The following is a 23,540-nucleotide window of genomic DNA, read 5'->3' on the forward strand; positions in this document are numbered from 1 at the left end:
GCCAGGAACATAAATTTAGAAAACATTCCACAGAGTCAGAAGAAATGTTAAAAGGCTGATGGTTCTTAGGATAAAATTGCTGCTTCAGAATAAGGTTCTGCCAACTTTTCTTTTAGGAGTCTGTGGCACCTGAGAACACTGGGCAGGTGACTGTTACCGGGCCCCAGTAAAGAAAGAGAGCATAACAGAGGAGCAAAAGAAGGAGCGTGAAAATATTTGACATTGTGGTTCCATTCCAAGCTACCTTTCTGTAGATTATTGTCTTTCTCTCTCATTTGTAACACAGGGACATGAACAGTTCACCCCTTTCTCTAACCAAAAGGGCTGGCAATCAGCCTCTAAAAATAGGGTTTTTTAAGTTTAACAGCAGAAAACATTCAGACCCTGCTGGTGTCACTGATATAACCCTACTAGCCAGAAAATCCACCCTACTATAGTTAACCCTGAAGACCCACTCTCACATGTATTCACAGGTACAAAAAGTTTCATTGCAGCATCTGCGTAGGGGAAAAACTGTAAACAGCTGAATGTTTTACCAATAGGGCAATAAGAAAGATACTTTAATCTACAAATATATATCTTAAAAATGGGGAGTCAAAAGTCAAATTGTAGAAAAATGCACAAAGTATACCATTTATAAAATGATATAATCATGCAAAACAGTGCTATATATTATTTATGGATGCAAACATATGAACTAAAAGTATAAAACATACATGGAAATGATAAGCATCAAGTTCAGGATAGAAGTCACCTGGGGAATGTATCAGGGAAGGCAGAGTGGAGCCTCAACTCTGTTTTTATTTTTCAAAGCTTTATTTAGGTATAACTAACACAATAAACTACACATATTAAGTGTACAATTTGACACATTTTGACCTATGTATACATGTATGAAACATAGCCACAATCAAGGTAGTAAACATATCCATCACCCCCAAGTTTCCTTCTGCCCATTGGTAATCCTCCTCTATGGCACTCATTGGTCTCAAGCAATCGCTGGTTGACTGTTGCCATAGATTACTTTGCATTTTCTAGAATTTTATATAAATAGAATCATTCAATATGTATTCTTTGTGTCTGACTTCTTCCATGCAGCATAATTATCTTGTGTTTTATCCATGTCATGGTGCCTATCAATCACTCATTCCTTTTTATGGCTTAGTAGTTTTCCATTGTATGGATATGCAAAACTCTCCATATATATACATATGTGTATATGTATATATTTTTAATAGAATTTTTAGAGCAACTTTAGGTTCACAGCAAACTTGAGTGGAAGGTACAGAGATTTCTCATATACCTCCTGCCCCACATGTGTATAACTTCTCCTATTACCAATATCCCCCAACAGAATAGCATATTTTTTATAATTGCTGAACCTAAAGTGACAGATCATTATCCCCCAAAGTCCATAGTTTACTTTAGAGTTCACTCTTGCAGTTGTATATTCTATGGGTTTGGACAAATGTATACTGCAATTACATGTATGTGCCATTAAACTATCATACAGAACAGTTTCACTGCCTTAAAAATCCTCTGGCTCCACCTATACATCCCTCCCTCCCCCAATCCATGGCAACCACTGATCTTTTTACTATTTCCATAATTTTGCCTTTTCCACAATGTCATATTGGAATCCTACAGTATATAGCCTTTGCAGATTGGCTCCTTTCACTTAGTAAAATATATTGAAGTTTCCTCTGTCTTTTCCTAGCTTGATAGCTCAGTTCTTTTTAGTGCTTAATATTTCATTGTCTGGATTACCACAGCTTATTTATTCATTCACTTACTGAAAATGACTTCTTGGTTGCTTTTAAGGTTTTGCAGTTATGAGATAAAGCTGCTATAAATATCCATGTGCAGGTTTTTGTGTGGACATAACTTTTCAAGTCCTTTGGGTAAATACCAAAGAGCATGACTGCTGGATCGTTTAATAAGAGTATATTTAGCAGGACACCTGGGTGGCTCAGTTGGTTAAGCATCTGCCTTCGGCTCAGGTCATGATCCCAGGGTCCTGGGATCGAGTCCTGCATCGGGCTCCTTACTCAGCAGGGGGCCTGCTTCTTCCTTTGTCTCCTGCTCCCCCTGGTTGTGCTTTCTCTCTCTCTCTGACAAATAAATTAATAAAATCTTAAAAAAAAAAAAAGAGTATGTTTAGTTTTCTAAGAAACTGCCAAACCATCTTCCAAGGTGGCTGTACCATTTAGCATTCCGATGAATGAGAGTTTCTATTGCTCCACATCCTCATCTACATATGTGTTATCGGTGTTCTGGATTTTGGCCATTCTGATAGGTGTGTAGTGGTAGCTCATTGTTGTGTTGTTTGAATTTTCATTTCCCTAATAACTTATAATGTTGAGTGTCTTTTCATATGCTCATTTGCTACCTGTAGATATTTTTTGGTGCAGTGTATTAAACTCTGTGTTGGCTTATTTATTCATTTATAGAAATGTGGGGAGAGGGGCAGAGGGAGAGAGAATCTTAAACAGGTTCCATGTCCACTGTAGAGCTCAACACAGGGCTTGATCTTACAACCCTGAGAACATGAGCCAAGCCAAAATCAAGAGTAGGTCACTTAGCCAACTGAGCCACCCAGGCGCTCCTGGCCCATTTTTAAATCAGGTGGTATTCTTATTGTTGAGCTTTAAGGGTTCTTTATATATTTTGTTTCTTTATCAGATGTCTTGAATCCACACACTAATCAGCTTTTTGTCCCCACTACACCACTAGTCAAGATCACCAATAATTAATTCTCACTCTTCTTTTTCCTTGACTTATCAGCAGCATTTGACATTGATAAAGCCGGCAGTTAGTTAGACTTGAGCTGGAGGCAAAGGTTGTGATAAATAGGTGTCACATTAGAAGCCTGAGGGCACAACATCCTAACTTTGTGGCTTTTTTTTTAAAAAAAGATTTATTTATTTATTTATTTGAGAGAGAGAGAATGAGAGATAGAGAGCACGAGAGGAAAGAGGGTCAGAGGGAGAAGCAGACTCCCCGCTGAGCAGGGAGCCCAATGTGGGACTCGATCCCGGGACTCCAGGATCATGACCTGAGCCGAAGGCAGTCGCTTAACCAACTGAGCCACCCAGGCGCCCCTAACTTTGTGGCTTTTAACCTCGTGGTCTTACTGCTTCCAAAACCCAGGGGCTGACAGAGCAACAGCCTCAGATGCAGAACATGCACTCTCCTCTTCAACCTCTGCCCCAGGGTGACCCCCTAGGTTCATTATATTTACATTGTGGTTTTGAGCCCCCGTGGGACAAGATGGTCATGACAGTTGCAGCAAGAACCTTGTAGGGCCCAAAACTCCCCTCTCCTAACCAGGAGGAGGAGTCCCTTAGATGATTGGAAACAACCTCAGTCGGAGACCTCCTTACCGTGACCCATAAACTTTGCAAACATAAAAAGACACCCCTAACTCCGGTACAGTTCCCATCTCTGGGCCTGCCCACTCTCCCATCTTAAACTTAATAAACTGCTTTGTGCTTGCTACTTTCTTTCTGGCTGCCTTTATTCGAGTGGGGAGTCTCATGTAAGTCTTTTGTGGGGAATCCAAGAACTGAGACCTCCATTCACACCTCCATTCTCCCACCAGTAACAACATAGCTGGTCTCCTCCTCCTCTTTAAAGGGTGGTCCAGGAGGCTTCCACAGCACCTCACTCTCTTGGGTGTCCCTCCTCTGTCCCTGACCACACCTGCTTGGGGTACTTTGCTGCTTTTTCCTTATCTAGGCCTCTAAAGTTGTGTGTCCTGGGGCTCAATACAATCTGTTTTCTTTTCTTTAAAATTCTATTTATTTATTTGAGAGAAAGAGAGAATGAGAGAGAGCACGAGAGGGAAGAGGGTCAGAGCAAGAAGCAGACTCCCCGGTGAGCAGGGAGCCCGATGAGGGACTCGATCCCGGGACTCCAGGATCATGACCTGAGCCGAAGGCAGTCGCTTAACCAACTGAGCCACCCAGGCCCCCTACAATCTGTTTTCCATCCGTACTCTTTCATTGGTGATTTATTTCATGGCTTTAAAAGCCATCTATAACCATCAGAGGCAGAGTTACACAGACCCCTCCTCCCTACACCCTCTGCCCCTGCCCACCCTGCCCTCATTTTGCCTCAGTATCTAGCAGGCCAGGTTCCCTGGACTATTTCTTGCCTTTTTCTCCCCACCAGGCTGCCAGTTCTGTGTCCCCTTTTGACCACAGCGCCTCTCCTTCCAGCGGCTCTCCCTACCCAGCTCTTGTTAGGACCTCTTGGGCCCCAGCCACGCCCTAGCCCCTGGGCACCCGGGCCACTCCACATACAGCAGGGTGGGTCAGGTAACTCCTGAGCGGGTCTGCATTGGTGAGGGGATGCTGCGTGGGGTGTGGGCGGCAGCAGGGGCGTGACTGTGGAGGTGCGCGGGTACATCTTGCGAGGTACACGTGGGCGGTGCAGCCGTATGCGGTGAGAGGTAGGCCACCTGGCTTGGCCAATGAACCTGCTGGTAAAAAGGAAAAAAAAAAAAAAGCCACGAGGACGGTTAAAACCTTTAAAACCGTTAGAACCCTTAGAGCCGTTAGTCTTGAGCCGCAGAGGGGGCGGGCCCAGGGGCGGGGCTTAACCCTCATTGGCGAGATCGGGCCAGGGCGCGGGATCACGCATGCTCAGGCAACCTCTGCGGGACTGTCCTCGAGGCGAGATCAGAGACGCCCCAGGTGGGGCGCGCGCCGGCCCTCAGGGTTGAGGCGGGGGTGGGGGGGTGGGGAGCCCTATGGGGCCTTACGGATAGGTTCGGGGTTCCGGGGACCTTGAGGAATTTCTTAGGACGCTGGCTTGTCCACGCGATCCTTGTCCTGGAGTTCCTAGCCATTCATTTTTCTGTGACGAAAGACCACTCTGGGTCTTCAAGGAGACTTCACCTTCTGTGCTTATCCTTGGAGAGCTGTTTACGTCAGTTTCGCGGGGTTCCACAGCCTCTCACCCCGAGCAGGGGATTAGGAGACGCAAGGAAGAGAATTGGCTCGCAAAGTCAGGGTGAACAGGAATCCAGGGAAACCGACTGCGATTTACCTTTATTATTATGCAGTATCCCTTGGAAGCCTCTGGAAAGGGCATTGAAATGATTTAGTCTAGGAGTCCAGAACGTGTCTCCTGGTTGAAAAGAGATGAAGATGAGGGGATGGCTGCATGAGGTTGAGGAGGGCCTCCTGAAGGCCCGTGGGGCCACAAAGTCTGAGGGACCAAACTGTTTTTTTCTGCGACCGAGTGGGGGAGCCAGAGGGGCACGGGGGGGACCTCACACTGTGTCTTCAGGATTCTCAGTGTGGAAGACGGGATCAGATGGGGGTGAGGGGTGCTCTATGAGACCCGTAGGGTGTTCTCTTCAGCCCACTTGTTCCTCCCCTACCTACCTACCACCTTGCCAGGGCCCTTCCTATGGAGACAGTCGCATTTCTTGCATGCACTTAAACCTTTCCTCTGGCTTTCTTTTTTTAGATTTATTTATGGGGGGGGCAGAGGGAGAAAATCCCCAGACTCCCCACTGAGCACGGAGACCGCGGGACTCTATCCCAGGACCCATGAGATCACCACCCAAGCCGAAACCAAGAGTCCCATGCTCAACGACTGAGCCACCCAGGCGCCCCTAAACCTTTCCTCTGCTTTTATGCTTCTTCTAATAAGACTGGGGGATGGGGGGGCGGGAAGAACCCTGCCCTTGAAAGTTTGTAATGTGTGCATTTCAGTTTTCATTTACCTAGTGTCCTAGCTAAGAATGACTACCTCTTCATTACTAGTGTACTAGCATCTACAAGGACAGGTTTAGGCAGATGGGATTTTTGCCCTCTGGGAATTTAAAAGACTATATAGGTAGCATGGTGATGGGTAAGTGCACAGAGAACGGATAAACCTGAGGCTGAGCACATCAAGCCCCATGTGGTCCTTAGACATAGTCAGGGGTGCAGCCGTGGAATTTTTTCAACCACATTTATGAAATCTCTCAAGAGTAAGTTAGGTTTGGAACCCCCAATGTAGTCATTCTAAACCCAAGCCATATACTGCATAAATTATTCTCTCTCAGCATAAACAGAAATGGAAGGTGATAGAGGATGTATCATCTAGATGTAGTAATAATGGTCTTAAATAATGGTCTTGTAGTGATGTGTATAAAATTGTCTAGATTCTAAATCTAGACTCTAGAAGGAGGAATTTTCACAAGTGTGTATGGAAGAAAAAACAGATTATTAAAGAAATAAGTAAACATAAGAGTCAGGAATCCTATATTTACTTCAATTCTTCCTCTTTATTAAAATATGTAATAAGTCTCTGGTGATCTAGGGATTTGAAATGTAATAACTGAAAACAAATCATATATATTTTTCAATTTTGGATACTTGTAAAGTTTTGCTCTCTTGTCCTAATTTAGTTCTCATTTTTAAAAAGATTTATTTATTTATTTGAGAGAGAGAGAACAAGCAGAGGGGGAGTAGCAGAGGGAGAAGGAGAAGCAGACTTCCTGCTGAGCAGGGGGCCATAAGCAGGGCTGGATCCCAGGACTCCGAGATCATGACCTGAGCTGAAGGCAAGATGCTTAACTGACGGAACCATCCAGGTGCCCCTAGTTCTCATTTTTTAAAAAAACTAATTTAACAGTAAATATTTTCTGTTATGTGCCAGGCACAATTTCTAGATTTTGAGGATATAGTGGGGAACAGAACACACAAAAATTCCTATCCTCAAAGAGCTTAACTCTACATTGTAGTAGGCTTGAGTGTGCATGCTGAAATAAAAACAAGATAAATTAATAAAATATTTAATGTATTAGAATAATGGTATGCTGTGGAGAAAAAGCAAGGGAGAAACAGTAAATAACAAGGCGTTAAAATTTTGAATAATTTGAGAGAACCCCTGGAGGTGGTGGAGGTAGTTTGGCCTATTATGCTGATATCTGAGGGAAGAGTGAACCAAGTGGAGGAAACAGTGTGGGAAAGGGACCTGAAATTGGTTGTGTGCCCAACAAGGGAGAACAATAGTGAGGAGCCCCGTAAGAGGTGTGGAATGGAGTGTAGATGGGAAAGAAGCAAGGCTAAGGGGAGATTGGAGACACCAAAGATAATCATGGGAACTCTGGTTTGTATCTGAGTAGGGTAGAAGAGGTGGAGAGTTTGATCAAAGGGGTAATATGATCGGACTTAAGATTTGAACTCTGCTTCATAAAGAAGAGTCTATAAAGTTGGGACAAGGGTGAAGTCAGGGAGACCAGTTTGGAGGCCATTCCAGTAATCCAAGCTGGTGGCAGTAGAGTAGTGTTGTCAGACTTAGCAAATAAAAATACAGGACACCCAGTTAAATTTGAATTTCAGGTAAACTATATATATATATATATATATATATATATATATATATATCTCATGGGTCGTGAGATCAAGCCTCCAGTCAGGCTCTGCACTCAGCATGGAGTCTGCTTGAGATTCTCTCTTCTTCTCCCTCTGCTCTCCTGCTAGTGCTCTCTCTCTCTCTCTCAAATAAGTAAATATTTAAAATAATCTAATGTTTGTGCTTTGCTTTCAAACAATGTAGATAGATTGGGGGACCTGGACAGGGGTACAGACTGCCCCTAGGTTATTTGGTAAAGCTAGGTGACAGGTATATATATATATATATATGTTAGTACAAGTGTGTCCCATGCAATATTTGGGAAATTCTAATTTAACTGGGCATTCTATATTTTATCTGGTAAACTTATAGTGGAGGGAATGAGAAGTGGACAGATTCTGGATATGTTTTGAAGGAATTAACCATAGTATTTGCTGACAGATTGGATGTGAGAAGAGAGTCAAAGAGGACTCTTAGATTTTGGCCCAAGCAACTAGAAAGATGGAGTTGCCATTAACTGGAATAGGAAGACTATAGGTGGAGAATGGGGGAAAGATGATGATCTTGGTTTTGGACATGTTGAGTTTTTTTTTTTAAGATTTTATTTATTTATTCATGAGAGACAGAGGAGGAGTGGGACTCGATCCCAGGACCCTGGGATCATGACCTGAGCCGAAGGCAGACGCTTAACCGTCTGAGCCACCCAGGCACCCTGGGCATGTTGAGTTTGAGGTGTATATTAGTCACCCAAGTAGAGCTGTTAGGTCAGCAATTGAATATAGGAGTATGAAATTCAGGAGAAGGGTCTGGGCTAGAGGTAACATCTTTGGGAATTGTCAGCTAATACAAGGTATTCACTTATGAACTTTTTATTGTGGAAAATTTCAAACATGTAAAAGTAGAAATCACTGGATGAATGAACTCCAATGTACCTACCTGTCACCTAGCTTTACCAAATAACCTAGGGGCAGTCTGTACCCCTGTCCAGGTCCCCCAATCTATCTACATTGTTTGAAAGCAAAGCACAAACATTAGATTATTTTAAATATTTACTTATTTGAGAGAGAGAGAGAGAGCACTAGCAGGAGAGCAGAGGGAGAAGAAGAGAGAATCTCAAGCAGACTCCATGCTGAGTGCAGAGCCTGACTGGAGGCTTGATCTCACGACCCATGAGATCGTGACCTGTGCTGAAACCCAGAGTTGGATGCTTAACCAACTGAGCCACACAGGCGCCCCTTGCCTTTTATGCTTTAAAAGAATATAGTCATTTAAACTATAGAATTAACCACTCTGGATTTTGCTGATTACATTCCTCTGGTTCCATTTAACCCCTGTATTTTCTGTAAACTGGTCCTTAGATCTAGAAGCTTAACCAGATTAAGTCCTAATATTTTTGGCAAGTATACTTACTTGGTAATGCTTGGCACCTCCTGTTGAACTGCAACAAGGGGTGGTGTCTTTCTTTGTGATGGAAGATTAGTTGAGAGGTTTAGGTGTTTTCAGCCTCATCTATTCATTATAAAGTTCCCTATCAGCCTTTCACCTCATGGTTTTAATAGCCATTGATGATCATTGCCTAGATTCATTATTTTCAGGTGATAAGCTAATTCTACCATTCATTCCGTGTTTATTAGCTGGAATACTTCTATAAAGATAGAAGAACTTTCTTACCATCTATATGTTGGTTACCTCGAGGTACATCTATTCTAGAAAGGTAAGATAAATGATTGATTCTTTTGTCTCTCCTACCAATTTTCAGAATAACTTGGTTGCCTATCCTCCAAAGTGACTGATGAGGGTTTTAAAAAATATAATTATACATTTAACAGAGGAAACCCCTTTAAGTTAGCTCTTCAGTCGTCTTTAGTCCTGGTAATCTGATAACTTCCTTGTTCTCTGGGACAAGATGTCCCAGACTCATCTTGCACATTTCCTGCCCCCAGACCTGGTTCCTTTTAGTGGTGATGGTATTTCAAGACCAAAAGCTGGGTGTGAATTATTGGCTCATATGTCTTGACCATTTTCTATAAGACTTTTATATGAAACAAAATGTTCTATTTCTTTAAAGATTTTATTTATTCAGTTGAGAAAGAGAGGGAGCATGAGTGGGGGTTGGGCAGGGAAGAGGCAGAGCGAGAAGGAGGAGCAGACTCCCCGCTGATCACGGAGCCAGAGGCAGGGCTCATCCCAGGACCCAGAGATCATGGCCTGAGCTGAAGGTAAACGCTTAACCATCTGAGGTACCCCACAAAATGTTCTTTTTAAAAATTTTATGTAGTCAGGGCGTTGGGTGGCTCAGTCAGTTAAGCATCTGGCTATTGATTTCAGCTCAGGTCATGATCTCTCGGACCTGGGATCAAGCCCCACGTCTGGCTCTGTGCTCAGGGCAGAGTTGCTTCAGATCCTTTCTCCCTCTCCCTCCCACTCACTCTCTCTCAAATAAATAAATCTTTTTAAAAAATTTATCTAGTCAAATTTATCAGTGTTTTATTACTTCTGGATTTTGAATCAAAGTTTTTCCCACATCCAGGCTATAGAGGAATTTATCAGCTTCTCCCCCAGTTCTTTTATGGTTTAATTTTTGTATGATCTCTGATCCACTTGGATATTTTGTAGTGTATGATGAAAGGACTAGATTCAGTCTTAATCTTTTTCCATATAGCTATTCTGTTATCCCAACTCTACTTTTTTTAAAAAAAGATTTTATTTAATTATGTGAGAGAGAGCTAGAGGAGAAGAAGAGGGAGAGTGACAAGCATACTCCTTGCTGAATGCAGAGCCCTACTCAGGGCTTGATACCAGGACCCTGAGATTATGATCTGAGCCGAAACCAAGGGTCAGACAGTTAACTGACTGTGCCACCCAGGCATCCCTCAACTCTACTTTTTATTTATTTATTTATTTATTTATTTTTTCAACTCTACTTTTTAAAAAATTTTATTATTATTATTTTTCAAAGATTTTATTTATTTACATGACAGAGAGAGACACAGTGAGAGAGGGAACACAAGCAGGGGGAGTGGGAGAGGGAGAAGCAGGCTTCCCGCGGAGCAGGGAGCCCGATGCGGGGCTCGATACCAGGACCCTGGGACCATGACCTGAGCCGAAGGCAGACACTTAACGACTGAGCCACCCAGGCGCCCCTCTACTTTTTTTTTTTTTAAGATTTTATTTATTTGAGAGAGAGAGAGAGAGAGAGACAGAGCACAAGCTGAGGGAGCGGCAGGCAGAGGGAGAGGGAGAAGCAGACTCCCCATTGAGCAGGGAGCCTGAAGTGGGACTCTATCCCAGGACCCTGAGATCATGACCTGAGCCAAAAACAGATGCTTAACCGACTGACCCACCCAGGCACCCCTCAACTCTACTTAATAAAATGTCTTTCTCGAGGCACCTGGGTGGCTCATTCATTAAGCATCTGTCTTCAGCTCAGGTCATAATCCCAGGGTCCTGGGATCAAGCCCTGCATCAGGCTCCTTGCTCAGTGGGGAGCCTGCTTCTCCCACTCCCACTCCCCCTGCTTTTGTTCCCTCTCTTGCTGTGTCTCTCTCTGTCAAATAATAAAATATTTAAAAATAAATAAATGAAATAAAATGTCTTTCTCTCCTCTATATTTGAGATGCTACCTTTATCATATGTTCATATATATTTCCACTTTCAATTAGACATATTGTTATAATCTATTCTACTGGCTTGTCTATCTAAACATGTACCAATATAATGCTGTAAAATTGTAGAAGCTTTATAATATGTTTTAATACCTGGGAGGGCTGGCTTCCCCCCACCCCCCATTCTACTGTCACATACCTTGACTATGTGAATAATGCTGCAGTCAACATGGAGTACCGATATCTCTTTGACATCCTGTTTTCATTTCCTTTGGATATATACCCAGAAGTAGGATTGCTGGATTATATATGGTAGTTCTATTTTTAATTTCTTGAGTAAACTCCATACTATTTTTTATAGTGGCTGCACCAATTTACATTACCACCAACAATACACAGTTTCCCTCTTTTCCATATCTTCACCAATATTCATCTCTTGTTATTTTGATGATGGCCATCCTGACAAGTGTGAGACAACATCTCAGTGTGGTTTTTTTTTTTTTTTTCATTTTTTACTATTATAAAAGTTTATTTAACAAAAAAGTTCAATATGAAAATGCACACGACCTGATTTTTATATTGTAGTAAAACAGGTACTATGGAGGGGACATGTGGAAGCAGTTGATTTCTTCTGATGAACACACCCATTGTTTATACTCGCTCCAAGGCTTCTAACATGATGATACTCTTTCCTCGTATTACCACCATTCCAATATTGTTCTGTTGCCCACTAGTTGCCATCTCCACACATTCATCTATCACAAGATTCATAAACGGATCGAACCCCCGTAATATTCCTTGGACATGTCTGCCACCATTTAATTTCAATGACAATTTCTTGTCCATAAATTTTTTCAACTTGGGAGGGTGAGCTTTGCTCATGGTGTCTACTGCGCGAGCTCAAAGATGCCTCTCAGTGTGGTTTTGATTTGCATTTCCCTGATGAATAGTGATGTTGAGCACCTTTTCATGTACCTTAGGCCATTTGTGTATCTGCTTTGGAAAAATGTCCATTCAGTTCCTCTGCCCATTTATTAATTGGTTTGAGTTTTCTTCTATGAGTTGTACAAGTCCTTTATATATTTCAGATATTAACCCTTTATCAGATATATGGTTTGCAGATGTTTTCTCCCATTCCACAGGTTGCCTTTTCATTTTGTTGATGGTTTCCTTTCCTGTGTATAAACTTTTCAGTTTGATGTGGTCTTACTTGTTTATTTTTGCTTTTGTTGCTTTTGCTTTTTGTGTCAAGTCCAAAAAATCATTGCCAAGACTGATGTCAAGGAGCTTACCCCCTATGTTTTCCTATAGGAATTTAACTGTTTCAAGTCTTAAACTTAAATTTTTAATCTATTTTGAATTGATTTTGTATGTAATGTAAGACAAGGGTCCAGTTTCATTCTTTCGTATGTGGCTGTCCAGTTTTCCCAGCACTATCAAAGAGACTATCCTTTCCCTATTGTATATTCTTGGCTCCTTTGTCATAAATTAATCAAGCATATATGCATGGGTTAATTTCTGGGCTCTCTTTTCTATTCCATTGATATATGTGTCGAGTTGTTTGTTTTATTATTGAGTTGTTTTTTTTTAAGATTTTTTTATCTGTTTACTTGACAGAGAGAGATAGTGAGAGCAGGAACACAAGCAGGGGGAGTGGGAAAGAGAGAAGCAGGCTTCCCGTGGAGCAGGGAGCCCGATGCAGGGCTCGATTCCAGGACCCTGGGATCATGACCTGAGCCGAAGGCAGACGCTTAATGACTGAGCCACCTGGGCGCCCCTATTATTGAGTTTTAAGAGTTCTTTGTATATTTGGGACACCTGGCTGACTTGGTCAGTGGAGCATGTGACTCCTAATCTCAGGGTCATGACTTTGAGCCCCATGTTGGGGGTAGAGATTACTTAAAAAAATAAGTAATTTTTTAAACTGTTCTTTGTATATTTTGGATACCTTTTTCAGACGTCTTTTGCAAATATTTTCTCCCAGTATGTGGCTTGTCTTTTCACTTTCTTGACCATGTTTTTCACAGAGCAGAAGTTTTTAATTTTAGGGAAGTCCAGCTTATTAATTCTTTCATGCATGGATCATGTCTTTGGTATTGTATTTACAAGTCTTTGGCAAATGTGGGGGTCATCTAGATTTTCTCCTATTTTATTTTCTAAGAGTTTTTTTTTTATAGCTTTGCATTTTACATTTAGGTCTATGATCCGTTTTGAGTTAATTTTTTATGAAAGGTATAAGGGCTGTATCTAAATTTTCTTTGCATGTGGATATCCAGATGTTTCAGCACAATTTGTTTCAAAGACTATGTTTTCTTCATTTTATTGACTTTGCTCCCTTGTCAAAGATCACTTGACTGTAGTTGAGTGAGTCTATTTCTGGGCACTCCATTCCATCCCATTGATCTATTAGTCTTTTCCTTTGCCAATACCACACGATTTTGATTAGTGTAGCTTTACAGTAAATCTTGAAGTTGGGTAGTGTCAGTCCTCTGACTTTGTTCTTCTCCTTCAATATTGTGTTGTCTATTCTGGATCTTTTGCCTTTCCATATAAACTTTAGAATCAGTTTGTCAATATCCATAAAATAACTTGCTCAAGCTTTTATTGAGATTGCATTGAATATAGAGATCAAGTTGGAAAGAACTGACATTTTGACAATATTGAGTCTTCTTATCCATGAACATGAATATCTCTCCACTTATTTAGTTCTTTTTTGATATCTTTCATCATAATTTTATGTTTTTCTTCATATAGATCTTATACATATTTTGTTAGATTTATACTTAAGTATTTTAGGGGTACTAGTATAAATGGTACTGTGTTTTTAATTTCAAATTCCATTTGTTCATTGCTGATATATAGGAAAGTGATTAACTTTTGTGTATTAATCTTTATCTTGCAACACTGGTGTAATTACTTTTTTGTTCCAGGAGTTTATTCGTCACTTCTTTTGGATTTTCTCCATAGAAACTTATGTGGTCTTGAACAAAGACAGTTTTATTTCTTCTTTTCCGATCTGTATACCTTTTATTTCCTTTTATTGTTTTATTTCATTAGTTAGAACTTCTAGTACAATGTTGTATTGAGAGAAGAGGGGGAATCCTTGCCCTGTTCCTAATCTGAAGAGGGAAAACTTTTAGTTTCTCATCATTAAGTATGATGTTAGCTTTGGGATTTTGTGTAGATATTTTCTATCAAGTTGAGGAAGTTCCCCTCTATTTCCTACTTTGCTGAGAGTTTTTCTTATTAATGGGTGTTGAATTTTGTCAAGTGCCTTTTTAAAAAGTTAATTAATTTTTTTTTAGTAAGCTCCACGCCCAGCATGGAGCCCAACGCAGAGCTTAAACTCACGACCTTGAGATCAAAACCTGAGCTGAGATCAAGAGTCACACACTCAACCAACTGAGTGACCCAGGCACCCCAAATGCTTTTTAAATATCATTAATATGATCATATGATTTTTCTTCTCTAGTCTGTTGATGTGATGGTTTACATTATTTGATTTTCATATGTTGAAATAGCTTTGCATGTCTTGAATAAATATCACTCGGTTGTGTATAATTCTTTTTATATATTGTTACATTCAATTTGCTAATATTTTGTTGAGGATTTTGCACCTATGTCATGAGAGATCTTGGTCTGTGGTTTTCTTTTCTTACAATGTCTTTGTCTGGTTTTTGTATTAGGATGAGATTTTAGAGAATTGGCATAATTTCTTCCTTAAATGTTTGGTAGAATTCACTTGCGAACCTGCCCAGACAATATAGCCAGTTTTTAAAATGAATTTTCTTCAGTTTTCATCTCAATGAGGTATTTTATTAATTTCTTTGTATCATGAGATAGTAATATTACACTGAACTTCTTTGAAGGTATTCTACACAGTCTAAACTGTGTTCACGAGTGCTGAGACAAAATAATTAACTCTGGTATTTAGTCCCAACCTTGCAGCAACTTTATTCTTCTCAGCTAGGTGAGTGTGAGAGACTTGGTGTGTTACATATGAGAGTCCTTTGAACTGAGAGTAGGTGAATGTCCAAGTCTCCAGGAGACCATAGATAAATAAAATCTTAAAAAAGAAAAAACCCAGGGCGCCTGGGTGGCTCAGTTGGTTAAGCGACTGCCTTCGGCTCAGGTCATGATCCTGGAGTCCCGGGATCGAGTCCCATGTCGGGCTCTCTGCCTCTCCCTCTGACCCTCTTCCCTCTCGTGCTCTCTATTTCTCATTCTCTCTCTCTCGAATAAATAAATAAAATCTTAAAAAAAAAAGAAGAAAACCAAAAAACAAAGAGGTTAGCTAATTTGCCCAATTTCACACTATAAATTCAGGAGTCAGGGTCTGAATCTTGATCTTGTTCCTCTAAAGTCGTGTCCTTTCAAGTCATTACCAAGCTGCTCATAAAGGGGGAAATACAGAGCTGCTTGTTTCTAAAAGTATCTAAGACAGAGCCAGTGTTGAGAAACAAGAGCACAACATGCATGGCCTTTGGTAATGGGTTGACCTAGCATAGAACATATTTACCTCCAAATTTGGATAGAACTTGAACTAATTATTTAGTCCATGTGAGTCCTTACAAACTTCAAAGTTTGTATAACACCTGCCTCACAAAATCATTAACCTTGTATCCTGCAACATATCTAGTACTGTACCCAACACATAGCAGGGTTAGGTAAATGATAATGCCTTTCACCCCTTGATCCTGTGATCTATGCTTAATATTCTTGCAAAACAAGTAGTTATAAACACCCCAGTGCATCTATTTTTCTAAAAAATCAGAAAACTTCAATGTAACAGATTTCTCTAAATAAGGTTAAATTATATAAAAAGTATACTAAAATGTCTATATTTATTTAGAACTTGTGTTTCATTTTCTCTAGATCTCTGCTGGGACAGTATTTGATGTTTGGTCACATATGCCTACCATTTGTGTGGGAATCATTTTCTGATGCCCTCAATGGTAATATATGATCTGATAAATATGAATGTTCTGTGAGATCAGGGAGACAAAATTTAGAAATTGGGCTTATTTTATAAAATCCAGGCTCTATATCATAATAATGAACCATAGTGTGCAGTATGTTGTGTTGGCAATGAGCAGAGTAGGCAATAAGAGGTATTGTCATAAGAGGTGTGGGAAAGCAGTTTGCCCAAAGCGCTCACTCTTCATCAAGCTTCTTTATTGCCCAAATTCCACAGCACTCTTGGCATTCCCATATCCTATGATCTGGGGAGAACCAGTCTTGGGAGAGGTTATAGATCAAGTCATTCATTGTATCAGGCAATGAAAAATAGAGTTTATTGGTCTTTTCCTGAAAGCAGATTATTAATAGGATGGCAAGAGAAAAGGACAAGAGAGCAAAAGATGGAATGCAAATTTACTGTTTCACAGATGACTAGTATTTTTTTTTTAAGATTTTATTTATTTACTTGACAGAGAGAGACACAGTGAGAGAGGGAACACAAGCAGGGGGCATGGGCATGGGAGAGGGAGAAGCAGGCTTCCCGCGGAGCAGGGAGCCCGATGTGGGGCTTGATCCCAGGACCCTGGGATCATGACCTGAGCCGAAGGCAGCCGCTTAACTGACTGAGCCACCCAGGCGCCCTCACAGATGACTAGTATTAATAAGGAGGGGATTTGTATGCAGAAATAGCAGAAAATACCTATTTCTTTTCTTTTTAAAAAGATTTTATTTTTAGTAATCTCTACACCCAACACGGAGCTCAAACTCATAACCCCAAGATCACGAGTCACATGCTCCACTGACTGAGCCAGCCAGGTGCCTTGAAAATACCTGTTTCTGACACGTGTAATGGGAGTTTTCACCGAATGGATGGGAATATAGTTGCTGAAATGTCCTCATCTACATATAATAGTTACCAGTAGAGTAATCTTTGGGGGAAAGTTACACTATCTTAACCTTTTAAATTAATATGCCTCGCTTTATTTAATAGGGCTAACCATAAGAAATGAATTTTAATGTCTGGAATATCAAAGAGATGCTCAGTATTCCCTCAGGCTCTGGGTAAGTTTTCTGGTTATAAACTCTGATACTGAGGATCTTATAGTTGTGTTGATTTCATAGAAAAAGTCTCCCCTTCCTATTAGTTAATTAGTAATAGAGTTACTTCTATAGCTTCTTCCCCTTCTCCTCCCTTCCTTTCACTGCTCTCCCATCCTTGTCTTTTTCCTTTTGCCTATTTTTCGATTATAAAAGCAATGTCAATTCAGCTATGTGTGTTAACTGAGCAGTGGCTCTGTGTCCAGCACTGGGCCTAGGGACTATGGGGCCTGTGAGAATTAGACATGGCCCAACATCTAGAAACTCACCTTGGTTGGAGCGATTGCTATTGAAACAGCAGGGAGCAATATCAAGACAATGTTCAGATACATATTCAGTTGTGTAGTACCATTTGTAGGTACTGTGGAGTTAAGAGCCACTCCAGCTGTTGATAAGGCTTACTAAGATATTGCCCCTTCTACTACTCCACTGAAGTATTTACATTTCTGTCTGCCAGCCATGCAGTGGGCCTGCCATTGCTAACTTGATGGATGTGCCCCAGAAGTAGTATATATTTAAGGGATTTCTAATTGCTTTTGGTATGTTTTATTATTGGATAGTTTATTTTCTTCCTAACACCTTCCTAAAGACGGTTATTAATTCAATTAAAAACCTAGAGCACTGTGCTTTTTATCTCTTAAAAAGAAAAAAAATGCTTGCAGTTGATACAGAGTAGGGAAAAATCTATCTTTGTTAAATTCTAGATCATAGCTTTAAGATGTAAATCCTACGTAATTTCTATAAGCTCACAGTTTTTTTTTTTTTCCAGCCCAGCTAATTATTCTCTTTGACCTAAGAGGGGAGACTCAGAGAGCTATTTAAGCTATTTTGAGCAATGATTATGCAACCCATATTATAATACATGTGTGCAGCCCATTACCTTAGCTAATCTTAGAAAATGGTTCTATCAGTGAATTAATTGCTCCTTCCTGTGCTGAACTATTTTTTTTTTTTTGTCTTGCATCAATATATGATAGTTCCTTTGGCTTAGGATATGTACTTATATGCTATCTAATTATTTTAGATTTGGCTTATTTATTTACTAGAGGGGGGAAAAGAGAGAGAGCGAGGGCAGGGGGAGGGGCAGAGGGAGAGGGAGAGAGAGAATCAAGAATCTTAAGTGGGCTCCACGCCCAGAGCAGAGCCTCAATTCGGGGCTCAATCTTACAACCCTGAGATTATGACCTGAGCTGAAGTCAAGAGTTGGATGCTTAACCGACTGAGCCACCCCAATGCCCCTAGATTTAGCTTTTTAAAAAAGGAATGATTTGTGTATTTGTGTTTGTGTGTTTTAATGAAAAGCATGTTTTTTCAGGTTACATAACAGCATGAAGTAACACAAATTGTTACTGAGATGTCTTTCAAGCAAAAACTTGGAGACTGTATTTTACTTGTGTGCCTGCTTGTGTGCTGTCTCTGTAATAGGCTCAGTACACTGTGTTCAAGTGTGATTGTATCATTATCACTATCACTTTCCCTTTCATATGAGAGGTTTAAAGACTGGTGTAAATACCCATGGGAAACAAGTTGGAAGTCCACAGCTGGAACTACTTCAAGCAAGAATAAGACACTAAAAGTGTGAAAGGGAACACCACCTTGTTTCTTCTCTTTTTTTTTTAACACCGCCTTGTTTCAAAAACAATGTTTAGGGGAACCTGGGTGGCTCAGTCGTTAAGCATCTGCCTTAGGCTCAGGTCATGATCCCAGGGTCCTGGGATTGAGCCCCGCATTGGGCTCCTGCTCAGCGGGAGGCCTGCTTCTCCCTCTCCCACTCCCCCTATTTGTGTTCCCTCTCTCGCTGTGTCTCTCTGTCAAATAAATAGGTGGAATCTTAAAAAAAAAAAAAATTTAAAAATACAAAAAATACGAAAACAGTGTTTAATAGATCCTCCTGTGCACAAATCTGAGTTGATCATATTCTTCAGTCTGGATAAGGCCTGTATTAGTCTGCTAGGTTGCCATAACAAAGTACACTAAATTGGATGGCTTCAACAATAGAAATTTTTTTTCTCAGTTCTGGAGATTGGAAGTCCTAGAACCATATGCCAGCTGGATCATTTCTGGTGAGGTCTCCCTTACGGGCTTGCTGACAACTGTCTTCTCTCTGTGTCCTCACAGGGAGGAGAAAGAAAGGAGGGCAAACTCTCTGGTGTCTCTACTTGTAAAGACCTTAATCCCATCATGAAGGCCCCACCCTCATGACCTTGTCTAACCCTAATTACCTCCTGAAGGCCCCATTTCCAAATACTATCACGTTAGGGATTAGGACTTCAACATATGAATTTTTGGAGAACACAGACACTCAGTCTGTAACTAAGCTGTCTTGTGTTTTTTGTGTTATGACTCCTACTCTCCCTGTAATCCTGCCCCCTTCCTTCCCTGTAGGCACATTCTAGGAGAGTTAATGAGAGTTCTAATTCACCTTCTACACACACAGCTACATACTTGTTTGGTGTGGTATGATGTAGATTTAAAAGGTTATATAAATGATATAGAGTTCATTTAATTTTTACTCTTTTTCTACACTCAAAATTACATTTTTGAGATTTATTCATGTGGTTATATGTAAATCTAGTTTATTGCTTCTGACTAATGCACCAGTTATATGCACACACCATATATTATTTTTATCTATTCCCTTAGTGATTAACAGATTCAACTTTCTTTTTTAGAGAGAGCAAGAGAGCGAGTGAGAGAATGGGGGGTTGGAAGGAGGGGCAGAAGGAGAGAGAGAGAATCCCAAGCAGGCTCCACGCCTAGCACAGAGCTCTACATGGGGCTCGATTCTATGACCCTGAGATCACGACCTGAGCTGAAATCAAGAGTTGGATGCCCAACTGACTGAGCCACCCAGGCGCCCCCAGATTCAACTTTTTAAAAGATAAGGTTCTTTTAATCCCTAAAGATTTCAGGAACTTTGATCCCCCAAATGGTGTTACAGCCCACAGTGCTGTTGTACAAAGAATAATAGTGTCAGTCCTTAATGTTTGAATTTTCATCTGATTGTTCTCAAGTTGCTGTAATCAAAATGCCTGGCATTCAGGATTTCTTTGTGTTTCTTCATAGGTAGTACTGGTAGTGTGCAGGGGCCTAGGAGGTCAGAACAAACTAGTACTCTGCCCAGAATATTCTGAAATGAATAGCTGTGAATTATGATTTCATTTGTTCAGAATGTTTGTCCACTTGATATACTTCCCTTTTCTTGCTTAATTTCAGGACCACTAAGTCATCTAGCTGGAATAATAATCAGACTGATTACTCCAGTCTCAGTGATTCCCAGTTCCTCTTTGGATCCCAGTTCTGTCCAGAAAGTTCAGAGACTCTGTCAGCACCCTTGGACAGTGTCCACTTGAGACAACCAAAACAGTCACAACAGAATTCTCTGGACGTGAGTCTCATTTCCAGAATTTCTCTGCACACATTTCATAATCATTATGGAGATAAGCTATAAAGAAGACTTATTCTGTTGAATTATATTTTAGAATTATACATCTCTAAGGATTACTCTCCTAAATGGATTTGCACTTGATTGTTAACTCAGTAGTCTGAGAGACTTGGTAGTCTGAAATACTATATCGACTAAGTCAGCCAGGCACCTGATTAGCTGATATATATATTTTTAAGATTTTATTTATTTATTTGAGAGAGAGAGAGAGAGAGCGAGCACAAGCAGGGGGAGCGGCAGGCAGAGGGAGAGGGGAGAAGCAGACTCCCCAGTGAACAGGGGGAGTCCTGATGTGATGCAGGACTCAATCCCAGGACCCTGAGATCATGACCTGAGCCAAAGGCAGATGCTTAACAGACTGAGCTACCCAGGTGCCCATAACTGATATTTTTAATATCTCTGGGCTGGTAAGGCAGAAACCTTATTAATAAAAAGAGTTGCTTTATTTTCATGTAATTTTCTGATGTATATGAAATAAAAAGGAAATACTACATGCCATCTTGTTTTTTATATTATGGTTTGCACTTAAATGTGACTCTACATTGTGTAGAAAATAGTGAATGCTATAAATATTTTCATGTGTGAAATGCTGTGATTTTTTTTTTCATTTAACAGAGTGAACCTAGTATTTTCACAAAGTACCAGACAAAACCCCAGCTGTTTGGAGGAGATACAAACGACAGAGGCTTATTTCCTCTTCCTTTGTCAGTTGGAAAATCAAAGGGCCTCTTGGAACAGTTTGAAGAGAAAAAGAAAAGGGCAAAAGACAAATGTGACAGGTATGCAAACCTTTCAAGTGGAGGAGACATCTCATCTCTTTTGAGGAAAACAGAAAATGGAATATTAATAGTCAAATAATTCTATTTCAGTGTGATAACACTCTTGCCTTTATAGCTCATCTAATAATTACTCTTTATTTGCTTACTTGTCAGTGTGACTTGTGGCAGGTTTGAATTTAGCTGCCACAGTTCTGGCCCTCTGCAAAAGTAAGCTAAAGGACTTATTAGAGAAATACAATATTCAAGTAATGTTATATTTATTTTGCCAAAATTCTGCCCTTTAATTTGTTATCTTTTCAGATCATCAGAGTTAGGAAATTAGATAACAGTTGTTTTAGGGTCAAGAATATAGCACATGAATTCTTTTTCTTTTTTAAATATGTAATGCTTCACAAATTTGCGTGTCATCCTTGCGCAGGGGCCATGCTAATCTTCTCTGTATGGTTCCAATTTTAGTGTATGTGCTGCCCAAGTGAGCACAGCACATGAATTCTTTAAAAAGCTGATTCAAGCTATTCAGGCTGGTTTTCTCACTTTGAAATGTTGGTATTTTTTTTTTTAAGATTTTATTTTTAAGTAATCTCTACACCCAATGTGGGGCTCAAACCCATAACCCCCCAAGATCAAGAGTCACATGCTCCACTGACTGAGCCAGCCAGGTGCCCCAAAATGTTGGTATTTTTTTAAATTTTATTTTATTATGTTAATCACCATACATTACATCATTAGTTTTTGATATAGTGTTCCATGATTCATTGTTTGCTTATAACACCCAGTGCTCCACGCAGAATGTGCCCTCCTTAATACCCATCACCAGGCTAACCCATCCCCCCACCCCCCTCCCCTCTAGAACCCTCAGTTTGTTTCTCAGAGTCCATAGTCTCTCATGGTTCGTCTCCCCTTCTGAATTCCCCCCCTTCATTTTTCCCTTCCTAATATCTTCTTCTTCTTCTTCTTTTTTTAACATTATAATGTATTATTTATTTCAGAGGTACAGGTCTGTGATTCATCGGTCTTACACAATTCACAGCACTCACCATGGCACATACCCTCCCCAATGTCTATCACCCAGTTACCCCATCCTCCCACCCCCCACCACTCCAGCAACCCTCAGTTTGTTTCCTGAGATTAAAATGTTGGTATTTTTTAAGATATACCCTAAATTTTATTCAGTCTTATTTGTTAGTTTTATATTTATTCATTTACCTTAGCAAATACATGAGATAAATTAGGGCTCCTATATTAATTTATAAATAAATAAGTTGAAGTCACCAAAGAAATTAAGTTGTTCATTTCTTGGCAATAAGTTCTCCGGGAACAACTTTAGGTGTCATGGAAAATATAACACTTAAGCAGAAATATACTTTATTATTTCTGTGACAGTGAAGATGTATCACTTAGTGTCACCACTAGTACTTTTATGTTGAAAGAGCCAGAATTTCTTTAAGGATTCTTAGACTAAGTATCCTTTCTGTTGAATACCTATCTTCCTTTAGTGAGAAAAGCAAAATGCTCTATTTGAAGTGTTTGATTCTGTTGGTAAATAAACATTTCCCAGGCATTGAGAGACTTCTTTCCCCTAGGAATCCAGGCTCTAGGACCCTACCAGTTTCTCAGAGGCCCCTCATGGCTATAGTAGGGTATTGCAGAGTACTCACCTTCTTACTCCTTCAGATAGATCAATGTTAAATTTTTTTGTTCTCTAGGCATGGGATTATATTTTGTTTGATCAAGATTTCTGCAGCAGGGGCAGGCTGGCTAACTCTGTTGGTAGAATATGTTGGATGTAGCAGTTACTTAAAAAAAAAAGATTTCTGCAGCTAAAAAAAGTTTTGTTTTTTTTTAAGATTTTATCTATTTATTTGACAGAGACAGCGAGAGGGAACACAAGCAGGGGGAGAGGGAGAAGCAGGCTTCCCACTGAGCAGGGAGCCTGATGCGGGGCTCGATCCCAGAACCCTGGGATCATGACCTGAGCTGAAGGCAGACGCTTAACCACTGAACCACCCAGGCCCCCCCTAAAAAAAGTTTTTTTGAAACGTTAATTTTCTCTCAACATTTTCTTCTTTCCTTCGTTTCTCTGTCTCTCTCTCTCTCTGTATCGTTTCCTTCTCTTTTTTTTTGTAGTGAAATGAGTTTCTGTTAACAATTATTTACAAGATAGCAAAAAATATATAGCACAAATAGAACAAATAATGAGGACTCTGAAAAATCTCTCTCCATTAAAAAATTCAAGCTTAAGATATTGACTTATATGATAGGCAAAAAAAATCATAATTTTAATAAATTCTGGCAAAA

General features: G+C 40.2%; 1 protein-coding gene, 1 non-coding gene and 1 pseudogene across 5 annotated transcripts in view; 1 reads left to right on the forward strand and 2 right to left on the reverse strand.

The window, feature by feature from the left end:
- Positions 1-4,677: 4,677 nt before the first annotated feature.
- IHO1 (interactor of HORMAD1 1) overlaps positions 4,678-23,540 on the forward strand; it is a 43,209-nt gene continuing 24,346 nt past the window's right edge. The window contains exons 1-6 of one of the 4 annotated variants that reach the window (XM_073901193.1): positions 4,678-4,697; positions 8,991-9,070; positions 15,837-15,916; positions 16,912-16,982; positions 20,235-20,406; positions 21,079-21,242. In XM_073901193.1, the coding sequence (XP_073757294.1) occupies positions 16,927-16,982; positions 20,235-20,406; positions 21,079-21,242 (392 nt within the window). In that variant the 5' untranslated portion in view covers positions 4,678-4,697; positions 8,991-9,070; positions 15,837-15,916; positions 16,912-16,926. Of the gene's footprint in view, positions 4,698-6,469; positions 6,633-8,990; positions 9,071-9,402; positions 9,576-15,836; positions 15,917-16,911; positions 16,983-20,234; positions 20,407-21,078; positions 21,243-23,540 lie in introns of those variants that run through there. The other 3 variants (XM_073901192.1, XM_073901194.1, XM_025885408.2) reach the window with 3 other exon arrangements.
- LOC112833968 (small nuclear ribonucleoprotein G pseudogene) lies at positions 11,474-11,866 on the reverse strand (annotated as a pseudogene).
- On the reverse strand, positions 21,616-21,722 carry LOC112834305 (U6 spliceosomal RNA). The gene has a single exon (XR_003210832.1). It is a non-coding gene; the product is annotated as a U6 spliceosomal RNA (small nuclear RNA).

This window comes from Callorhinus ursinus, unplaced genomic scaffold, assembly GCF_003265705.2.
Source record: "Callorhinus ursinus isolate GAN/ISIS: 27379988/994484 unplaced genomic scaffold, GSC_fseal_2.0 scaffold15, whole genome shotgun sequence".
NCBI lineage: Eukaryota > Metazoa > Chordata > Mammalia > Carnivora > Otariidae > Callorhinus > Callorhinus ursinus.